Below are 22182 nucleotides of genomic sequence, written 5' to 3' on the forward strand. Positions count from 1 at the left end.
AGACCCAAAGAGACTTGGCAGCTAAAACCAGGAGGACACCTAATGAACTGCCCAGACTGATGACTCTAGGGGTTGTAAGGAACCCAGATCATGGAAGCTAGAAGCCACTTACCAAAGATGGAACTTGATAAGGTTCACCCAATGCCAGCACAGGACAGATGACAGATGAGGCCCAGATGTCACCCTGTCACTTCATGTCCATTGTCATGACTACCTTGGGAAGAAAGGGAAAGAAGAACCTGAAATTTGACTGGGCTTTCCTAAAATAGACTTAAAAGTTTCTAGTAATGAAATATACTAGAATGGGAACAGTTATTGAAAACTACATTCTGCACAGGTTTAGGATCATGGAATTCATACCCACTGTATCAGCATCATACCTCAGGTTCAATTAGCAACAATGGAGACTCATAGAAAAACAGCCAACAGCAGGGTTGAGAGACTATTGATAGACTGATAGATGCAGCCTCAGTTAAGAAGAGCTGGGAATAGGCATAGTGATGTAGTAAGCCTGAATCCGCAGCTGGAGCGCATCTGCAGATGTTTATCTTCCTCCCAAGGAATCTGTTCCATCCTGTGGTTGACACAGCTTATGAGTCATGCTCTTGTATAATATTGCCTTTAGAGTTGGTGGAATCTGTCAACAGAATACTCACTCTCTTGATTAGCACATCCCACATTCACTCCACCAAGGAATCCCATTGGCTCACTCTTCAAGTCAATCCAAAACCTACCACTTGTCACCACTGCTGCCACCCTGTTCTGAGATAATACCATCTTTATCTTGGATATCTTCCCTGCTTCCATCCCTGTGCCTGATAAACTATTGTCACTCAAGATCCAAAAGTAACCTTCTTACAAATTAAGTCAGAGGAATCTTCTATTAAAAATCCTGTAATAGCCCTCCTTTCCAGTCAGACTGCGACTTACATGATCTGACATCCCCCTTTATGAGCTCAGTTCTTCTTCCCTGTCTCTCATTATGCAACAGTTGCACTGACTTCTTTGCTGACTATTTTAAAGTCTTTGTACTGACATTTCCTCAAACGTCCACATGGCTAACTCCTGCAATTTATTTGGGTCTTTGTGCAAATGTCATTTTTTTCAAAAGGCCAACATCGGCAACCTTACATATAAAATTTTTGTCCTTTTACCTCTTCGCTGCACTCCTGATTCCCATTATCCTAATTTTATTTTTTTTACCATTATATTTGTGATCTTATAACTCTATAATTTACCAATTTTACTTACATCTGTTGTCTTCTACTGAAGTTTCTTGAAGGTAGTTGTATTTGTTTTCTTACATCAATGTATCCCCACATTTATGTAGCAAGTCACTGACACATGATAGGTATTCAGTGGATATTGTCATAATATTGGTTCTCCCAATCCACAAGCATGGAATATCTTTCCTTTTTGTGTCATCCTCAATTTCTTACATCAATGTTTTAAAGTTTTAGGATTTTTTAAAAAGGAATATAAAAATTTTAGCTTGAGCCAAAGTAGTATTGTACAGTAAGTCAGAGTATTGAACAAGTCTTGCCATTTGTTTGAGAATCAAATAGAAGTTCATTAATATAGTCCTTGCTATCCAATGAAGAATATAAATTTCTAATACCAAGATTGTGAAGATGGTGAAGATCTATTACAATTACAAATATTGACCTATAAGATCAGTTTCAGTTTGTCATAAAATTTTCTCTGTGGAATGATTTCCATTATAAGATTTAAAATTATTTCTATTGTAAGATTTAAAATATATCCCCGTGTGAAGGTGAAAATATTTTGGCAAAAATTTTTAAACTTTTTGGCAAAGACTGAGGTAAGAGGTTCCCATGGCCAAAAACACTTGTCATTTTTGCTTTAATATACTAGCTTATTTTTTCTTTAATATACTAATTCATTTTTCCTTTCCCAGAAATTTTTTCACTTTTATCATGCCAGCTTCCTCATTCAACAAACATTCATTGAACATATACCATGAATCAAATACTGCTATAGCTAAGATGAATATGATTATATCCGTGTCCTCTAGTAGATTGGGCAGAAATATTTTATTCCTCCAACAAAATCAATGTCTACTTTGATACATACCACATTAAAATATGTAACAACTTAAATACTTCAGACAATAGGAAATGAATTAAATCTTTACTCGATTAATTCAGTATTTTTAAAAACTTATACATCAAGGTCAAATATATAAAAAAAGTTCTGTGGTATTCAATCATATTCTTAGAATCTGCATCTAGGGGAAAGTTGTTCCTTTCTAGTAGAATCTAAGTTTTCAATATTTACTCTGAATATTATACAAAACTAGAGTCCAGAGGGTAGCTTGATAGAATCCATTATATGTGATGACATTTTCATGCTATTATCTACACATTCACTTATACATTTATGCACAATAATAAACGAATGTGTTTAAGTTAAAACCTTCTAGGGTTTTAAACACAGACCTAAATAATAGGGTAACAGAGCCACCTAGTGGTACTTTTTAAAAAATGGTTGCTTCTTATAATTTTTATTTCATTAAGTTTACATAAACATAAGCTTATCTTTTCACTAACATAGATATTTATAATTTTTATGGATGACAGATCATAAAAAATTAGGATCTGAGGGATGCCTGGGTAGCTCAATTGGTTAAACATGTGACTCTTGATTTTGGCTCAGGTCATGATGTAAGGGTCATGAGATCCAGCCCTGTGTCAGTCAGGCTCTATGCTCAGCTCTGAGCGTGCTTGAGATTCTTTCTCTCCTTCTCCCTCTGCCCAGTCAGAATGGCTACACTTTGTTTACTTTCTTGTCAAACCCCAACCTGAGTTCCAACTCTTAGTCAGCTTTACACGTATACTTATGCAGGCATGCTTTGTAGAGAAAATATACAGTCGTGCTAATATTTTAATTTAAATGAACTTAAATTCATTACAAGAATTCAAGTGGGGCCCGAATGTGGCCCAGGAATCCTACAGCAAGTCTACTTACACCATCTCCTAATTATACCTTCACCTCTCTCCTCAAATATCCAATACTCTCTCCTCCAACTTCTTAGTTGATGACCTTGCTTTCTATTACTAGATATTAATAAAAAAGAATATTCAAAAGTTCGGACCACCACATCACTCACCTACCAGCATCTATGCCCATATAATCCTGTTTCTGTAAATGAATTGCTTGAACCACCATCATAGGCCAGATCCTACTTTGTGCACAAAATCCCACAAACAATTGCTTAAGAAATTCACCAAACCTCTCCTGCACCACCAATTTTCCATTTCCACTGGAACTTTCCCATAAGAATATAAACATGCTTTACATCATCCTGTGCTTAAAAAATAATCCACTTATCTTTTTCCTTTGTTTAAAACTCAAGGATAATTAACATACAATGAAATATTAGTTTCAGATGTACGATATAATGACTAAGCAATTGTATACATTTCTCAATGCTCCTCAAGATAAATGTACTCTTAATACCCTTTATTTATTTCACCCATCCCTCCACCTACCTCCCATCTGGCAACCATCAATTTGTTTTCTGTATTTAAGAGTCTGTTTTTCTGTTTGTCTCTTTTTTCTTTGTTTGCTTGTTTCATTTCTTAAACCCCATGTATGAGTGAAATCATATAGTATCTTCCTTCCTCTGTCTGACTCAGTGCACTTGGCATTATACCCTCTAGATCTATCCATGTTAATCCACGGTAATGGCAAGATTTCATTCTTCTTGAGAGCTGAGTAATACTCCGTGATATATATATATATATATATATATATATATATATATATATATATATATCACCTCTTTTTTATCCATTTATCTATTGATGAAACACTTAGGTTCCTTTCATATTTTAGGTTAGTCTCACCAGTTTTATTTTGCTTTTGTTTCCCTTGCCAGAGGAGATATACTCACAAAAAATGTTTCTATGGTCAAAAAAATTACTATCTATGTTTTCTTCTAGAAGCTTTATGGTTTCAGGTCTCACTCACATTTAGGTTTTTAATCCATTTTGAATTTATTTTTGTGTATGGTGTAAGAAAGTAGTCTCATATTCCCAGCATCATTTGTTGAAGAGACTATCTTTCCCATTGTGTATCTTGCTTCCTTTGTCTAAGGTTAATTGACCATAAAAGTGTGAGTTTACTTCTGGACTCTCTGTTCTGTTTTATTGAGCTATGTGTCTATTTTTATGCCAGTACCATACTGCTTTGATTGCTATAGCTTTGTAGTATCTTGAAATCTGGAATTGTGACACTTCCAGGAAAAAAAATAATAATCCACTCTTGATCCCATATCCCTCTCTAGATACTCCCCCATTTCTCTTCCATTTTCTAGCATAACTGCAAATGGGTTAACTAAATCCATAGTCTCCAATTCCCTTTCCATTCTCTGTGAAACTGTTCTCACCAAGGTCCTAAATGACCTCCATATTACTAAATCCAATAGTCATTGCTCAACTTCCATTTTACTTGTACCATGAACAGTTGATCACTCTCTCTTATTTGAAAAACTTTCTTCTTGACTTCAGGATACCACACTCCAATGGCTTTCCTCCTTACCTAACTTCTCAATATCCTTTGCTGGTTCCTGCTTCTTTTCCTGGTAGATAAATGTTAAGAAGGCATAAGGACTCAGTCTTTGATCTCATTTTCTATGTATCCTTTACTCCCTTGTTATTAGTATCCAATCTCATAGCATTAAGTGCCTTCTACACTTGGACAGCTCTCAGCCCAGACCTCTCCCCAGAACTCCAATATTAACTCCACACTCCATATTAAATTCCCTAGTCAAAAATTCTACTCAAATGTCTAAAAGATATCTCAAACTTAACATGTACAAAACTGTGCTCCTGAGTATTACTTCCCCAAAACGTACTCTTGAAGTCATCACCATCTCAGCAAATCAAAAAAAAAAAATCTTTGAGCTATTTTTCTCATATTCTATATCCATTTCTCTTACAACCTATACCCAATCATCAAATTCCATAAGCTCTATCATAAAAATATATTGAGAATTGAATCATTCATTTCCTCTACTGGGATCATTCTCATCACCATTCTCTCATCTGTATGACCATACTAGCCTAACTGGTTTCCCTACTCAAACACTATCCCTAGACACTATGTGTCTTCTCAATAGCGCTTTGAGAAGAAACATGTAAATCCTAAGTCAGATCATATCACTCCTCTCCTCCAAACTCTCCAACAGCTACCAAGTTCACTCCAAAAACAAACAAACAAACAAACAAACAAACAAAAACTCAAAATCATTAAATGATGCAAAAAACCCTAGGAAACCTATCACCTTTCTAACTTCACTTGCTATTTGGTTACCCCACTTCAGCCAAACTGGTCTCATTTTTATTACTTGAACATGCCACGTATATGAGTTATCAATTGCTGAATAACAAACAATTCTTAAATGTACTCACTTAAAACAATATTATCTGGTTTATCTGGATTCTCTGCTTCAGTGTCTTTCACAGACTACAATCAACATCTAGGGCTGTAGTCATCTCAAGGCTCAAATGGTTAAAGATCCAATCTCACTTACATGGCTGTTGTCAAGATTCAGTTCCTCAGGGGCTATTGATCTGACAGCCTCAGTTCCTTATTGCATGTTGGCCAGAGACCACCCTCTGTTCCTTGCCACATAGGCCCCTCTAATATAGCAGCTTGCTTCATCACAACAGGCAATCCAAAAAGACAAGAGAAGCAATGGTAGCAAAAAAGAAGAGTCTTTTATAACATAATCTCAGAAGTGAGATCTCATCACTTTGCCACTTAAGGCAAGGGAATTACATAAAGGAGGGAATAATATGATGTGGGAATCATTGGGAATCTTAGAAAAGGCTGTCTACCACAGCAACTATGGTGCCAATCAGGAAGCATTGGAGACTTAGAATATTCTTCTTCTAGGGGCGCCTGATTCTTGGTTTCCATTCAGGTGGTGATCTCAGGGTTGAATCAAGCCCCAGGTCAGCATGGAGTCTGCTTGAGAGTCTCTCTCTCCCTCTCTCTCTCCTTCTGTCCCTCCCCCTGATCATGCTGTATCTCTCTCTCTCTCTCTCTCTCTCTCTCTAAGTGAATAAATTGCTAAAAAAAAAAAAAAAAAAAGAATATTCTTCCAGATATCAGCACATTTCCTTCACCTTAAGTCTTTTTGTTTGACCTTAAGTCACCATCTCAAGATCTACCCTGAATGTTTTTTTTTTTAATTTTTATTTATTTATGATAGTCAGAGAGAGAGAGAGAGAGAGAGAGGCAGAGACATAGGCAGAGGGAGAAGCAGGCTCCATGCACCCGGAGCCCGACGTGGGATTCGATCCCGGGTCTCCAGGATCACGCCCTGGGCCAAAGGCAGCTGCTAAACCGCTGCGCCACCCAGGGATCCCTGAATGTTTTTTTAAATTATAATTCCTATCCTCACTGCAAACATTTCTCATCCCTGCCTTTATTTTTCTCTATTGCACTTACTGACTTTAAATTTTCATATAATTTACTTATTGTGGTTGATTTCTATTTTGTCAATTTAGCTAACATAATATTACAGTTCCATTTCCTTGCCTGAATAGTTACAGGTTAGTATGGCCACAAGAGATATTTTGCATAGTAGTTGAAAGTGAAACAGCAGTCATATACTTTCACACTTAGGTCAGTACAGGGCATGAGGCAATGTTGCAGATTATGCAAATTCTCACCTAATCTGCTAGCTCATTTTGTTGGTGTGGGGCTGCAGCCACGTCTGTACCTTCTTCAACTCCTGCCCGTTTCAACCTCGGCAACTTGTGGGTCTGTGACAAAGGACCAGTTCCTCCTGTAGATCACCTCTATCATCTAAGTTGAATCCTTGGAACTAGGGGAAAATGAATGCATATTCCACTTTATTTTCATGGATTTCAGTTCATCCTTGCAGTTGCCATTTTTCCTTGCTTCCTCCTTTTGACAGCTTTGGTTGACCTTACACTAGAAATATCAGTATTGATATTGATATCCTAGTAGTTCTACTCCTCTGATATAACTCTAATACTCTTATTTATGTCAATTTTGTGCCACTAAAACATAAACTCCATGAGTAAGAAATTTTGTTTGTTTATTGTTCCTGCCCCAGCACCAAGAACAGGGTCCAGCATATAGTAGAAAATCTTTGAACAAGAACATGACAGGAAACACTTGTTGTTTTAAGCGCCAAAGATTGTAGACTGTTCATTAACTGCAACATAATTTCACCCATTCTTAATGTGGCAGTTTTAACTTGTGTCAACAAATTTTTACATTCCCTGCTTTAAGAGATGGAGTTTAATTTCTCTCCCTTTTTGTGTGAGCTGGAATTAATAACTTGGTTCTTACAAGTGATAGCATGTAACTACTCAGACTAGGTCATAAAATCATTGGTACTTCCTCTCTTGGATCACTCACTTTGGGAGAAGCCCGCTGCCATATCATGAGGGCATCTCAGCAGCAGCCTAATGGAGATCCACAAGCTGAGGATGAGACCTCCTGCCAACAATTAACATTAACTTCCCAAGCAGGTAAGTGAGCCACCTTGGAAGATGATACTGCAGCCTCAGTCAATATCCTGATTGCAACCTCATGCAACACACTAAGATAGGCTGCTTTTGGATCCTGATCCACAAAACTTGTGTGAGATAATAAATGCTTATTGTTTTAATCCACGATGCTTAGGTTAATCTGAAACAAAACAATAGATAACTAGTACTTTGATTCATACAGAAACACACTAAAAATTGAAAAACCCATAAACTGAAAATTATAACCACTGATGAAAGAAATTGAAGATGATATAAATAAATGGAAAGAAATTCTGCACTCATTGATTGGAAGAATATTGTTTAAATGTTCCTACTGTGCAAAGCAATCCACAGAGTCAATACAATCCCTGCCAAAATTCCAATGCATTTTTCACAGAAATAAAGCAAACAATGCTAAAATTTGTATTTGGATTTACAAAAGATCCAAATAGTCAAAGCAATTTTGAAAAAGAACAAAACTGGAGACATCATGCTTCGTGGTTGGTAATATTGCAAAGCTATAGTATGATACTGGCATAAAAAGACACAGTGAGAACTGCCTGTGTGGCTCAATCAATTAAGTGTCCAACTCTTGACTTCAGCTTAGGTCATGATCTCAGGGTCATGAGATGGAGCCCAGCTTTAGGCTCTGTGCTCAGCAGAAGTCTGCTTGAGATTCTCTCTCTCCCTGTTCCTTTGCCCCTCCCCCCAAAAAATAAATAAATAAATCTTAAAAAAAAAAAAACAGACACATTGATCAATGGAACAGAATAGAGAGCCCAGAAATAAACCCATGCATATATAGTCAATTAATGTACAACAAAGGAGCCAAGAATATACAATGGGAAAGGACAATCTCTTCAATGAATAGTGCTGGAAAACTTGACAGCCACATGCAAAAAAACGAAACTGGAATATTTTCTTACAATACACAGAAATGAACTAAAAATGGATTAAAGACTTGAATGTAAGCCTGAAACCATAAAATTCCTAGGAAAAAACAGAGGCACTGACATTGATCTTGGTTCTGACTCCAAAAGCAAAGGCAACAAAAGTGAAAATAAGCTAGTGAGACTACATCAAACTAAAAAACTTCTTCATAGTAAAGGAAATTTTCAAGAAAATGGAAAGTCAACCTACCAAATGGGAGAGAGTATGTGTAAATCATATGTGTAATAAGGGGTTAATATCCAAAATACATAAAGAATTCATACAACTCAATAGCAAAACGTGGAACAACCCAATTAAAAAATAGGCAGGGGATGTGAATAGATATTTTCCAATGAAGACATACAGATAGCCAACAGACACTGAAAAGACCCCCAATGTCACTAATAATCAGGGAAATGCAAATCAAAATGACAATGAGATATCATCTCACCCCAGTCAGAATGGCTAGTATCAAAACAAACAAACACATAAGAAATAACAAGTTTGGTTAGGATGTAGAGAAAAGAAAACCCTTGTGCACTGTTGATAAAAATATAAATTCATCCAGCCACTGTAGAAAAAAGCAAGGAGTTTCCTCAAAAATCAAAAATAGAATTACATATGATCCAGTAATTCTACTTCTGGGTATTTATCTGAGGAAAATAAAAACACTAATTCAAAAAGATTTATGCATCCTCATGTTCACTGCAGCATTATTTTCAACAGCCAAGATATGGAAACAAATATGTGTCAATGGATGAATGGATAAAGATGTCAGATGTAGGGGCACTTGGGTGGCTCAGTCAGTTGAGCATCTGCCTTTGGCTCAGGTCATGATCTCAGGGTCCTAGGATCAAGCCCCACATAGGGCTCCACCCTCAGTGAGGAGTCTGCTTCTCCTTCACCCTTTCCTTCTATCCCTCCCCACTGCTCATGCACATGCTCTTTCTCAAAAAAAATAAATAAAAAATATTTAGTATGTCAAACGTACATGTAATAGAATATTATTCATAAAAGAAGAATGAAACCTTGCCATTTGTGACATTATGGATAGACCCTTAAGGTATTACGTGAAATAAGTCACAGAAAGACAAATATCATATGATCTCATTTATATGCAGAATCTAAAAACAAAAACAAAAAACACTAAGTTAAATGATACAGAGAACAGATTGGTGGTTGCCAGAGGAGGTAGATTGAAGGGATAGCTAAAATGGGTGAAAGGGATCAAAAGGTACAAAATTCTAGTTATATAATAAGTAAGTCAGGGAAATGTATAACATGGTGAGTATACTTAATAATACTTTTCCATATTTGAAAGTTGCTAAGAAAGTAAATCTTTTTTTAGGATTTTAAAGTAATCTCTACACCCAACATGGGGCTCAAATTTACAACCATGAGATCAAGAGTCACCCTCCACCAACTGAGCCAGCTAATTGTCCCTTAGGGAGTAAATTTTAAGAGTACTCAGCACAGGGAGGCCTGGGTAGCTCAGCAGTTGAGTGTCTGCCTTTGGCCCAGGGTATGATCCTGGAGTCCCAGGATTGAGTCTCACGTCGGGCTCCCTGCATGCAGCCTGCTTCTCTCTCTGCCTGTGCGTGTGCTTGTGTGTGTGTGTGTGTGTGTGTGTGTGTGTGTGTGTGTGTGTCTCATGAAAAAATAAATAAAATCTTTAAGAGTCCTCAGCACTGAAAAAAAAATTTCATAACTATGTATGGGGATAGAGGTTTACTAGACGTAATGAGATTACTTACCAACATATACAAATATCAAATCATTATGTTGTATACCTGACACTAATATGTCAATTATACCTCAATTTTAAAGAAAGGAAGAAAAAAATAGATGAGAAGAAATACCAGGTGGAGCAAAGAATAAAATATGGGAGCAGAAGCACCCTTAAGAGCGCACATTCTTTCTCTCTCTTTCAGATGTTTTAACCCCATAGCCCAAAGGAAACAGTCATTTAAAAATCTTCAATATGAAAAAAAATCTTCAATATGTCTTTATAGCTTAGCATAAGTGGATGCTGGCATGGGCTGGATTGTGTCCCCTCAAAATTCATATGTTCAGCCCTAACCACTAATATCTCAGAATTTGGTGGTATTTGGAGACAAGATCTTTAAAAAGTGGCATTTAGTAGGGTCATTAGCATAGGCCCCAATCCAGTATGACTCGTGTTCTTTTAAGAGGAGATTGGGGGATCCCTGGGTGGCGCAGCGGTTTGGCACCTGCCTTTGGCCCAGGGCGCGATCCTGGAGACCCGGGATCGAATCCCACGTCAGGCTCACGGTGCATGCAGCCTGCTTCTCCCTCTGCCTGTGTCTCTGTCTCTCTCTTTCTCTCTGTGACTATCATAAATAAATAAATAAAAAAAAAAAGAGGAGATTGGGATACAGACAGGTAGAGAGGGTAAAGGATGTGAAGATACAAGAAAAGAGTCCATCTACAGGCCACAGAAGGCCTGAAAACAAACGTATGGACACCTTGATCTCAGACTCCTAGCCTCCACAATAGTGAGAAAATAAATTTCTGTTGTGTGAGCCACCCAATCTGTGGCATTTTGTAATACAGGTAATTTAGAGATTCTAAATGAAATCTAATTTGGCAGAACTCTCCACTGCGATTTGGTACTTAAACTTTGTTACTGCCTAGTACCTTCTGTTCATTAGTGATGATATGGAAGAGCTGGGTTCTCGTCTCAGAGAGTCGAAGAATGAATCGCACTGACAGCAGAGAGCAAGCAAAGCAATAGAAGTTTATTACTTGAGAAAGCTCTCAAAAGTGAGAGGGGTCCCCACAGGGTTGCCACTGAGGGCTTGTAGGGACTGTCTTTTATAGGAAACTGACCAGGGAACTTGGTAAATTTCTTATCAACATCAGGATGGACTCATAAATATGTGTATATTTAGAACAAACATGGACTTATAATAAACAAGATGTTTATAAAAATCATGTTTATAAAAATAAGGTGTTCCCATCTCTCTGGTTAGTATCTCCTCTATAACAATTCTATACATCTGGGATTTCTGTGATTACTTAGTAGCCATTAAAGGGGGAATCCTCCCTAACATTTTGGAGCTAGAGAGCCAGGTTTATTATTTGTTTTTTCCTGCCTTATCTCTGTTTTCGTGGGGTGGGTAGGAGCCTGACTCTGGGGCCTTTCCCTTATCTTTCCCTGCCTAGCCCCCTCTGCCCCTAACTCGTTCCTACCTCAGTGAGATAAAGCAAGAAGAGGTAAGAAAAACATGGGGTGAGAGGTGAGCCTCAGAAACTTTAGTTCTTTCGAATTAAATTTCCTAAAAACTTGTCTTTCCAACCCTAACCACAAAAGCAATGTTTGCGCTTACTAATTAAATTCTTTCCCCCAGAAATAGATGTAGGGATTTTGTGAAGAGCCTGTAGATCTCTGCTGGGGCGCTTTAACCATTTTTTCGTGACAGCAACTGTGGCAACGCATCTTCCCAAATGGTCCACTACTAAGTAAAAACGTCGCTTGGAGCCTCCCTTTTGCTTCATACCAGAGGACAACAACAAAGGGAACTCAGGAAAAAAGGTAATGGCAATTAATAAGCACATATCTAGGACCACCAGTATTCCTAAACATTTTTAACTTTACAAGGGGTAGTTATTTCTTTAATTGCTGCTCCCTCAAAGAATATACAGCAGGGAGGTAAGAGCCAGGCGCCCGCTTTCAAGTCATGGGAGCCCAGCTGCGACCAGAGGCGCTGCGGGTCAGTCTGCAACACGGGAAATGAGGGGGGATCCCGGGTGGCCCAGCGGTTCAGCGCCCGCCTTCAGCCCATCGGGCTCCTGCATGGAGCCTGCGTCTACCTCTGCCTCTCTCTGTGTCTTTCGTGAATGAATGAATGAATGAATGAATGAATGAAATCTTTAAAAAGAAAAAAGAAATGCGGAGGGGCACACGGCAATGGGTTTCCCATACGTTCTTCAGGCTAATATCCTTTCCTTTTATAAACTTGTGTTTCGGTGAGGCTTTCAGTAATGAGTGTAAAGACTCCTAAGAGATTCAACCAGGAAAAAAAAAACACACACACAACTGATTCCAAATCAGGGATACCTGCGCTTCAGGACCGGCGATTCCAGCGCAACACGGAAGACCACGACAGCTCATTAATAGACCAAAAAAATCAGCGGGTTCCATATATATTAACCTACCTAAAGTTTTAGAGGCGGAGAACTACGTAACTGGGTGTTTCGGTAACTATAGCAACGTCAAAGGTAACTACCCTAAACGGGAAGCAAAAACTTTTCACCTTCCCGCCCAGTCAGCCAGACAGCTCCAACGGCGGGATTTCCTGGTCTCGCGAGAGCCTTCTCACTCCTCCCGTTTGCGCTTGCGTCAGGCTGGTGAGCGGGCCAGTCCCCAGGATGGGCGGGGGGAGGCGGTGCAAACTCCGAGAGGTGGGAGGGGCCATGCGGAAGGGGTGGAACCGCGGAGGGGCTGGGAGGGGCGGGGCATAGGGGCAAATCGCGTGGGCCCCGCCCCTCGCGGCGCTTCCCCGGAATAGCGTCATCCGCTCTATAAGACAGCGTGCGCCCGCGGCCTCGGCCTTTTTACGTCCGGGAAGCGTCGGGCTCCGCGTGAGTGGTTAAACTATGCCCCCGTGTGTTGTGCGCTGAGGTGATAACGGAGGCCGAACTTTGGCTTAGTTAAAATGCAGGGGTTTCAAGAGTCCTGTAATGGTAGGGCCGCGTCACCCTTAGAAACCTCTAAAGTTGGAAAGCCTGAGGGGACGCAGGTGTTTCTTAGGTCGCGAGGCGGCCACGTGCAGCCCTGGATACCGAGGCCTGGGCCCTCGGGCAAAGGTTCGTGGCACGTACCAACTCCGGCGAAGGTCGTGAATTCCGCCGTCGGCGTCCGGTGGCCATCTTGAATCTCGCCGCAGCCGGCCTGGTAACCTTGCGGCCCGGTACTACTCCCATTCGGATAAAGAAGGTGAGTAGTGGCCGTAGTTGTGCTTGCTCGTCCGGTGTGGGATTGTGAACCTCCATGTATCTTTGGGACCTGTCAGCTGTGGCAGTCTCCCTTCCTAGCCATGGAAGAGCATATTCTTGTTTATTGGCAAAGCTGTCACCATTTAATTGGTATCAGATTCTGACTTGCACAAGTAACATTCTTCACTTGGAAAACGTAGAGGCTGCTGGGTTACGGGGCATGCATCTAACTATTGTTCACATGTTCCTAGGAGGCTGAGCTGGCCCGATGGATGGTAGAAAACGTGACAAGGTACGTGCGCCCTTTTTATTTCTATTTATTTTAAAGATTTTATTCATTTACATACGACCCAGACAAGGAGAAGCAGGCTCCACGCAGGGAGCCCGACATGGGACTCGATCCCGGGTCCCCAGGATCAGGCCCTGGGCCGAAGGCAGCGCTAAACTGCTGAGCCACCTGGGCTGCCCCGTGAGTCCTTTTTAAATTAATGTTTCGTTGTTAGCCTGAAACCCTTAGTGCTAAGGAATTGGAAGGCCAGGTTGGCCCATTTCGCTGTGACTTTAATTTGAAAGCGTAAATTGCCAACAAAAGAAAGTAACCAGTGGTTGCTAACACTCAACCCTGTGATGTAAGTACACGGGGTTTGATAAAGCTGGTTTTGTCTTGCAGATAATCCAGGAGTTCAAGGTGAGGTCAGTAAAGTCCTGTTGACTTCAGAGTTCCTGTGGTGTACTGTGAATCGTGAATTTAAATCTCAACACCTTGGATATCCAGTGGCGAATAATGTTTTGGAAACCATCAGGGTGGTTTTCAATATAGGCCTGAATATTATAGTGTAAGTATGGCATTTAAATAGAGGATAAGTGGGCGCTTCTCTGCTTGCTACAATTAAATAAAATGCTTGATTCATCTGGAGAATCCTGTTCTCCCACTAAATGATATGGAAGTGGAAAGGTAGCTACAAATAGCAACAGATTACCTTTTCTGCCAAGAGCTGGTTTGGAAGTAGTAGGAGTATTGTAAGGTAGTACAGTATTTGGAAGGAAACAAACCCAGGTACCCCTGAGACAGAACAATCACTTTATACCACACAAAAGATTAAGGCTACTATACAAGGTGAACAGCTATGCACTTTTATTTGTACAAATGTGCACTGAACACTTGTGTTTTTTAAAAGTCACACTTAACATTTAACAAGAAAAAGCTATTATTAATAAAGGCATATATTCTGAACCAAGCATTCAAGTTTTAGTGATCTGTCTTTAAAGTGTCCTGACCTGGTCTATTAAAATTTCAATATAAATTTGCTTGCATCTACACTCTAGTTTAAAAATTAGAAATATGGCCTGTGCGAAGTTTCATTAGCAATAAAATGTCTCCTGCACATCGTCTCAAGCCTTTGTGCAGGTGTGCACTGTGTACCTCTTCAGATGTAAATACTTGAAAAGTTTTTACTTTATCAAACTTAAATAAAAGTTTTTAATGTTATTCTGCCTGACATAGCATTGCAGTTCTGCAAAGTAGTAAACTATAAAGCACCTTTCTGTTAGCACCAGTTTTTTACAGAGCTGAATATTTACAAAAAGGATAGAAGTAGACACAGGGAAACTAGTAAAAGTTCACACTGATCTCTTCACCTGTTTTTATGCATCTGCTTCTTGAATATATACAAACTATCTAAGGGCTCTAGGTATTAGCAATCATTGTCTTGTCTGTTGGTGATTACTTAAGTAGCCTGAGGGGCATGCCTTTTATGTTTGGGCAAAGATTTTGCATTGTTAGGAAGAATGTCTTGAAAGATTTTGCATTGTTAGGAAGAATGTCTTGAAAGGCAGCTGTCCCATACTGAGTTGGGAAATATCTAGAGAGAAAACTTGGTTTTCAAACCGCAGTAGAGGGGGAAAACTCAACACTGGGGCTCCCATTGTGAAGTTTGGATCCCACTGTCTCACCAGTCCTCTGAGTCTATTTGAAAGCTAGGGATACTATAAAATCTTACCAGCCTCTCAAGTTTGTCAGTGAGGTGCATAGCCACTTACACAGTGCCTAGCACATAGCTGGTCTATGAATTAAGTACATTGAAACAAATGAGTTTAGAACTTACCCACTATGCAAGCAGAGAGCATTTTTTTAACTGCATTTTTATTAGCTGGCACTATCAGGATAATGGAAATCTATAGGTCTGAGTCATTACAGGAAAGTTGCAATAGATGGCACTATATTCATGGTCCAGCATATGGCATGATGCCAAGGAAAAATTTTATCAAGATGTAAATTAGAAGTAGCTGAAAGTAACTGCTAGAGGATGTTAACAAATAAAGTGGATAAATTAGGTTGTATATCCCAAAACTTGGAAGGCATTCTTTGCTAACTGGTATTTTTCCAAATTTTGCTAGGTAATTAGAGTGTGTTGCCATAGTGCATGATACAAAGGGTTCATTCAGGAATGTATTGTGACTGATCTATTCCAATGTAGGTTTATAATGGATTCCTTCACCTTTTTGGCTCTTGATTTCCTCACTTGTCAAAGGTTGACAAAGATTCAATGTATAAAGATCTCTTAGCCTTTTGAAGAAAATCTAAGTCTAAGAATTCCACAATATCACTCTTAAATATAATAGAGTATTGATTCAATTATAAGCTCTTAATCCAGATGAATAAAAACAGCCATATTGCACAATTGATACACAGTAATTCCTGGAGAGTGCTGAGAATGAAGACCTTTGTCTTCAGAGTAGTTTTTGGGCAGACAACAATGCTAATTTAAGGATAATTAGTATTACACTGAGGTATCTAGTAATGTTCACAATCACAAATTCTCAAGCAGCAAATGCTGCACATGATTTAATCACAACACAAAAGAAGAAACATGGCTCTCATCCCCAAAAGTTGGCATCTCTGGCTGAGTGCTAATGTGGAGGTTGAAAATTTTCCGACATTATCAGGTTTCCATGAAGAATTACAATTTGGTGACACTTTTTATCCAGGGTACAAAGGCTGAGACTTTGGTATAGACACCAGGTGAATCCTTGGCTCCACAGCCATACCCCCACGAGGTAACCCCATATACAACCCAACTTTCTCCTGACCGAGCACACATGAGCGGTCCTCCGCTGTCTCCTTGGCAGCTGTCAACACGTTTGTGTTCATGTAGATTTCCAGCACAAAGCATCCTTCTTGTAAACCGACTCTTATAACGTTCTTCACAAAACCTCTTTGGAAGTAAAGGAATGGCTGCTTGTTGTAGAGTTCTTGAATAGGCTTGTCCTGGTCAAGACCAAATAATCTGAATTAGATGCCACTAAAGATAACGACCTTACAGAAAACATTTAAACAGTTAAGTGAACACTTAATAGTCTTGAAAATAAAACCCTTATGATAGAATGTAGTTTGAGTGATGACTAAATGGTATAGGAGGACAGTGGCAAGAACTATTCTAAATAGAAGTATAGTATTGGGGTTGAGAAACAAAAACCTTCCTATGTACCAAACAAGCATGTTTGGCCATTAGAGGTGAGTGTACTCTGGCAAGCCACCCAGTGGCTAAAATGTATAATTGATAATGTTCTCTTATATTTTCTCAGTTGGAATAATTCATAATAAAATGTTCTCTGTAAAGATATTGGTCTTTGTAATTTCTGTTAACTCCTTGTCTGAACCTTTCCTCTTGAATTGTAATGATAAGAGTTAGGCCTTCTCAAAGATGATTTGCCTCAGATCCACATAGTGTACAGAGAAGACGTTTACACTAATCTGATTATTGTGTCATCCAGGAAATGTTTTCTTTATGGATTATCTCAGAATTGGTCATTACATGCTTTTTTTAAGTATTCTATATTTGCAACAGATGCTGCCTTTTGCAGCTATGAAATGACCAGTATAAACCAATATTTAATGCAGTTTATGGTAAAATGCATACTGAAACATTTACTAAATAAAACACTGAAATTAGCACCTGTAGAAATACCTGAGGCTCTTTAAGAGCACAGTGATTAGTGTTGATCATTTTTAATGCAAAGTGGTCAGCAGCCATATGTGAATTAAGCACCCAATCCAGGTGAGCTATCTGACCCAAAGACCATCCTGAACAACACTAGCTGACAGACACTGGCTTAATTCTGTAGCAAGACTGACCATACAGAAAACTGCCTGAGAAAAGTAGAAGATAAACACTTTGCACTTTGCTCTAGCTTTGGGATTGGGAAGGTGGCATGAAGGACAAAAAGTGGGTTTGGCTCTCTGCTTCAAACAGCTTTACTTTTGTGTTCTGTATTCAGGGATTCTCCATAAGATGGAGTCAGATAACGGCCTTCATTACAGAAAAAGTAAGGCCATCAAACACCAAAGCTCTTGCTGATATAGCTGTATTAGAGTCCTCTGGGAAAACTAAAATGCAGCCAGCCAGGCCCAATTTGAAGAAGAAAATCCAGACCCTGTTGGAATAAGGTCTTAAAAATCCCTTTCTCTTTTAGTCTGGGGAACTAAAAGTACAGGATTCCCTACCCCTTAAGGCAATTGAGTTATGTGAAATTGTGCTAAACAATGGTAACCAACAGTATCCAAGATATGAATCCAAAATCCACGCATGTATTACACGGGCAGTTTCCAATTAACTAAGCCTGAACCCATTTAAGATTTTACTACCTGTTTTACACCCTAAAGTATTGATTCCAGACATAGGTGCCCATATTTCATTTGTTCTCTGTTACTATCTACATTACCTGTGTCTCCCCATCCTGTTATGTAACAATTGGAGGCGGTTTTCTGTGGCCTCTCTCTCCGGAATGGCAAACAGGCTGGCAAGACGTGGCTGCTAAATCGGACACATTGCTCATCTGGTCCTTCTAATCTAACCAGGGCAATGTCGTAGTCACTGCTGTCAGGTCGATACTCCCGATGAATCACAATCTGCTGAACTCCAATTTCTTCTTCAAATTCATCTGGCACCAGAGTATGATAATCCCCAACCCGAACAGCATAGCTCCTTGTGCTGTTACCATACCTAAGAGTCAGAGAGCTAGTAAGCGGCTGCAAATGGACCTGTCGGGAGGGAAGGTTAATAGACGCTCAAGCCTTTCTTCCTAATCCTCCGTTTCTGTAAGTTTACCCTTTCAGAGTTCTCTGACCTCACCACCCTCAGTCCTATACTTGAAACCCATTTCATCATTTCACGGTTTAATTCAGGTTCCTGTGTAATTGTTTTCTGAGAAGGAGCAAATGTGAAGGACAAATGGAAAATACAGCTAATCATTAACCTGTTATTTCCCCACCATGAAAAAGAATCCAAACAGGAACAAATATAGAGCAAATTTACTGTCTTGTGTTTGCTGTCTTCATTTTTCTATCATTTCCAAGATGTTAGTTCATCACGAAGCTCTTTGAGGGCAATAACCATGGCTGGTCTAACTTTGTATCCCTCAAAGCACTTAGCACAACCCACTTTACTCCTCTTTGCTGTGAACTGAATGGAAATCAAAATTCTATTTTCAGAGCAACATATATTCATTATATTCTCTCATCTCTTGAATCTGTCCAGACATCATCCCACTGAGACCTGGTTTAAATTGCAATGAAAAAACTAGTGGGGCCAAAGACTGATGTCTAATGGCTTTGAAGAAGTGTAGAGCCATAAAACTAAGGACAGGAGGTGGAGAGCCTCTCTCACAACAAGGATTTATCTGGTTCTAAATGTCAATAGTGCTGAGGTTGGGAAACTGCTTTAGGCGGTGCACCAGAATCAAGGTATATCAGTTGAAAAAACGAGCTAAGGACTATTAATTTTGTAAATACTGTTTCTACTTTAATTGAATAGTTTAAGGAAAAAAGACATACACATTAAAAATATCCATTCATTCATTCACTAAATCAATAAACATGCTGCATTCCTACCTAATGGGGCATTACTATTTTAGGTGTTTAAGATGCATTAGTGAACATAAAGAATCCCTGTCCTTGAATGCATCTTGTTTAAGCGAGGGAGACAGAACTATAAACTTATTAATAAATTGGATAGTCTGTTAGAAAGTGGTGTTAACAGAGATTAAGGATATTGGGAGTGCTGGGGGATAGGAGGACAGAGTTGAGTTTGAAATTTGCAGTTTCAAATCAGGAACTTCGTGATAAACTAATATCTTGGAAATGATAGAACAATGAAGACCGCAAATAGAAGTAAAATTGCATGATTTACTATTGCCCATGATTGCCTATTTAAATACAACCTCCCATTTCCTCTTGTAAAATTACTGGATGTTCTAAGTTTCTCAAACACTCTACTAACTCTATATGGGGCTTGCAGTGTATAAAGTAATTTTCTTAACTATGTCAGCTCAAAAAACTGAACAATGCAACAAAGATGATATAGCTTATTCAGCCACCTATCGTTGATCTATATTACTAGTAATTTCCCTTAATTTCCCGATTCTCCATTTCCAACCTTAAGTCATCACAGATCTTTAAAATTCAGAAGGTTTTTTTAATACATTGTTCCCAGAGAATATCCTCTTGTGGATTTCACTTCAATATTTAAGTAGTGTGGCATTATTTCACATCCTGAAACAGTAAAAAGTAATACTCATAGAGAAAAATCAGATCTAAATATTTCTTACTTCCACTTTTTATGTACTGATACTATATTATAAAAATTCAGTATGCCCAATTAATATATTCAGGCTTTAAAGTAAAACCTCAATAAATCACCTCAAGTGATTTAGTACCTTTGTGAAAAAAGAATCAATGCCAAGGGATGCCTGGGTGGCCCAGTCAATTAAGCATCTGACTCTTGGTTTCAGCTTAGGTCATGATCTCAGAGCTATGATACTGAGCCCTTGAGTGGGGCTCTGCACTCAAGGTGGAGTATGCTTGAGATTCTCTCTCCCTCCCCATACCTCTCCCACTTTGTGCTCTCTTCTCTCTCGCTCTTTAAAATAAGTAAATCTTTTAAATAAAAGATGAATTGCCAGTGCTCCTTGAAAGTCCTGCTGAAATGTTTCATGTATCTTTAGCATGGAGTTGAAGAAATTATCTCTAGCTTCACTGTCTAATACGGTAGCCAGTACCCACATATGGATGTTGGAGTACTTGAAATGTAGTTAGTCTGAACCTAATGTGCTAAAAGTATAAAATATGCAATGGATTTTGAATACTTAGTATGAAAAAGAATACTAAACATACTGTCTTTATAGAGAATAAGTATTAAATATCCCAATTTTTATATTATATTTTGCAATGATATTTTGGATATACCAAGTTAAATAAAATATAATTAAAATTAATTCGACCTGTTGGGTTTTTTAAAAAAATTTTATTTAAATATTTGAGAGAAAGAATGCACAAGCAAGGGGAGGGTCAAAGGGAGAGAAAGAATCTCACCAGATTCCCCACTGAGAGTGGAGCCCAATGTGGTGCTCAGTCTCATAACCCTAAGATCATAACCTGAGCCAAAACCTGAGCCATAACATAAGCCATAACCTAAGTCAGATGCTCAACCGACTGAGCTACCCAGGTAACCCTTACCTATTTATCTTTTAATGTGCCTACTAGAAAATTTAGCCATATTTGTGGTTCACATTGTATTTCTGCTAGATAGCACTGGTCTAGAGACATAGTTTGGCATAAACTAGGCATCCTATTTTATTATATTTCTTTAATGCAGTCTCTTACATTGCTTATATTTTTTAAGACTGAATTATGAGACATTCCCTTAATATGTGAACTTTCTGTATCCTTTCAGATAATTACATTACTGTTCACTGAAAAAAAAAAGTCACTGCACAATATTTTCCACACTTTTTCAAAGAAAGCTGTGATACTCTGTTAAAATAATCCTTGTATCTAAACTAGCCATATAAATATATTCTACATTATCTGAAAACTGGTCTTCAGCCAGTAAACAAAGAAACAAGACATTACTGCAACGAGGAAATTTTGTTCTAAAATATCACAGTGTTAAAGTCTTGGGCAACACTGCCTCAATGTGTCACCTCATACCTGGACTTCTGCAAGTCTGTCCAATAGCCTTGCTGCTTCAAGTTTTAACTTTTCAGTTCCTTCATCACACTGCGGCCAGAATGAGGTTTCTATCTGACAATATATAACTAACTCTTTTGTATACCCTTCAAGGGGTCTCAATTATCTACTCAATAAAGTTCAAATTCCTTAAATGAAATGCAAATTCATCCAAGAATGGGCCTTGTTCACCTGATACCAGCCTGATCTCCATGTCCCTATCATTTTAGCTACTCGAAGAGGTGTCTCATACACCTGTCTCTATTAAAACTATTTGCAGTATTATCCCCCTTCCTATCCTAGTATGGTAAAAACTGATTTTATCACTCAAGTTTCAAGTCAAAAACCTCCTAGGAAGCTCTTCCTGCCCTGCCAGAAAACTGGCCAATCCTGTCTTTGGTTTTTGTTTTTTTTTTTTTTTAAAAATTTTTATTTATTTATCCATGAGAGACCCACACACACAGACAGACAGAGAGAGAGAGAGAGAGAGAGAGAGAGAGAAGCAGAGACACAAGCAGGCTCCATGCAGAGAGTCTAATGTGGGACTCGATCCAGGGTCTCCAGGATCACACCCTGGGCCAAAGGCAGCACTAAACCGCCGAGCCACCTGGGCTGCCCCCAATCCTGTCTTTGAACAATCCCAATAGCACCGTCATAGCATTTATAACAGTTTCTAAGACTAAGTTAAAAGATCAGGTCCTCCCAGTTAAAGGCTCCTTAAGTGTAAGGACCATGCCATGCTCACTTTTGTAT

At 38.9% G+C, this 22182-nt stretch overlaps 1 protein-coding gene, 1 long non-coding RNA gene and 1 other non-coding gene across 5 annotated transcripts in view; 1 reads left to right on the forward strand and 2 right to left on the reverse strand.

Annotated features, from left to right (window-relative positions):
- The window catches only part of LOC121492417, a 160969-nt gene extending 148204 nt beyond the window's left edge, over positions 1–12765 (reverse strand). Inside the window, exons 1-2 of the long non-coding RNA XR_005988231.1 lie at positions 12547–12765; positions 113–214 (exon numbers count right to left, since the gene is read on the reverse strand). This is a non-coding gene — a long non-coding RNA (uncharacterized LOC121492417). The remainder of the gene's footprint in view (positions 1–112; positions 215–12546) is intronic.
- A 710-nt stretch (positions 12766–13475) lies between these two features.
- On the forward strand, positions 13476–13606 carry LOC121494099. The gene has a single exon (XR_005988736.1). It is a non-coding gene; the product is annotated as a small nucleolar RNA SNORA24 (small nucleolar RNA).
- Positions 13607–15261: 1655 nt separating this feature from the next.
- The window catches only part of PRSS12 (serine protease 12), a 137594-nt gene continuing 130673 nt past the window's right edge, over positions 15262–22182 (reverse strand). For all 3 annotated transcript variants that reach the window (XM_041758662.1, XM_041758661.1, XM_041758660.1), the window contains 2 exons: positions 18147–18427; positions 15262–16692 (listed from right to left, as the gene is read on the reverse strand). In XM_041758662.1, coding sequence (XP_041614596.1) covers positions 16385–16692; positions 18147–18427 — 589 coding nt within the window. In that variant the 3' untranslated portion in view covers positions 15262–16384. The remainder of the gene's footprint in view (positions 16693–18146; positions 18428–22182) is intronic.

Source organism: Vulpes lagopus, chromosome 6 (assembly GCF_018345385.1).
Source record: "Vulpes lagopus strain Blue_001 chromosome 6, ASM1834538v1, whole genome shotgun sequence".
NCBI classification, from domain to species: domain Eukaryota; kingdom Metazoa; phylum Chordata; class Mammalia; order Carnivora; family Canidae; genus Vulpes; species Vulpes lagopus.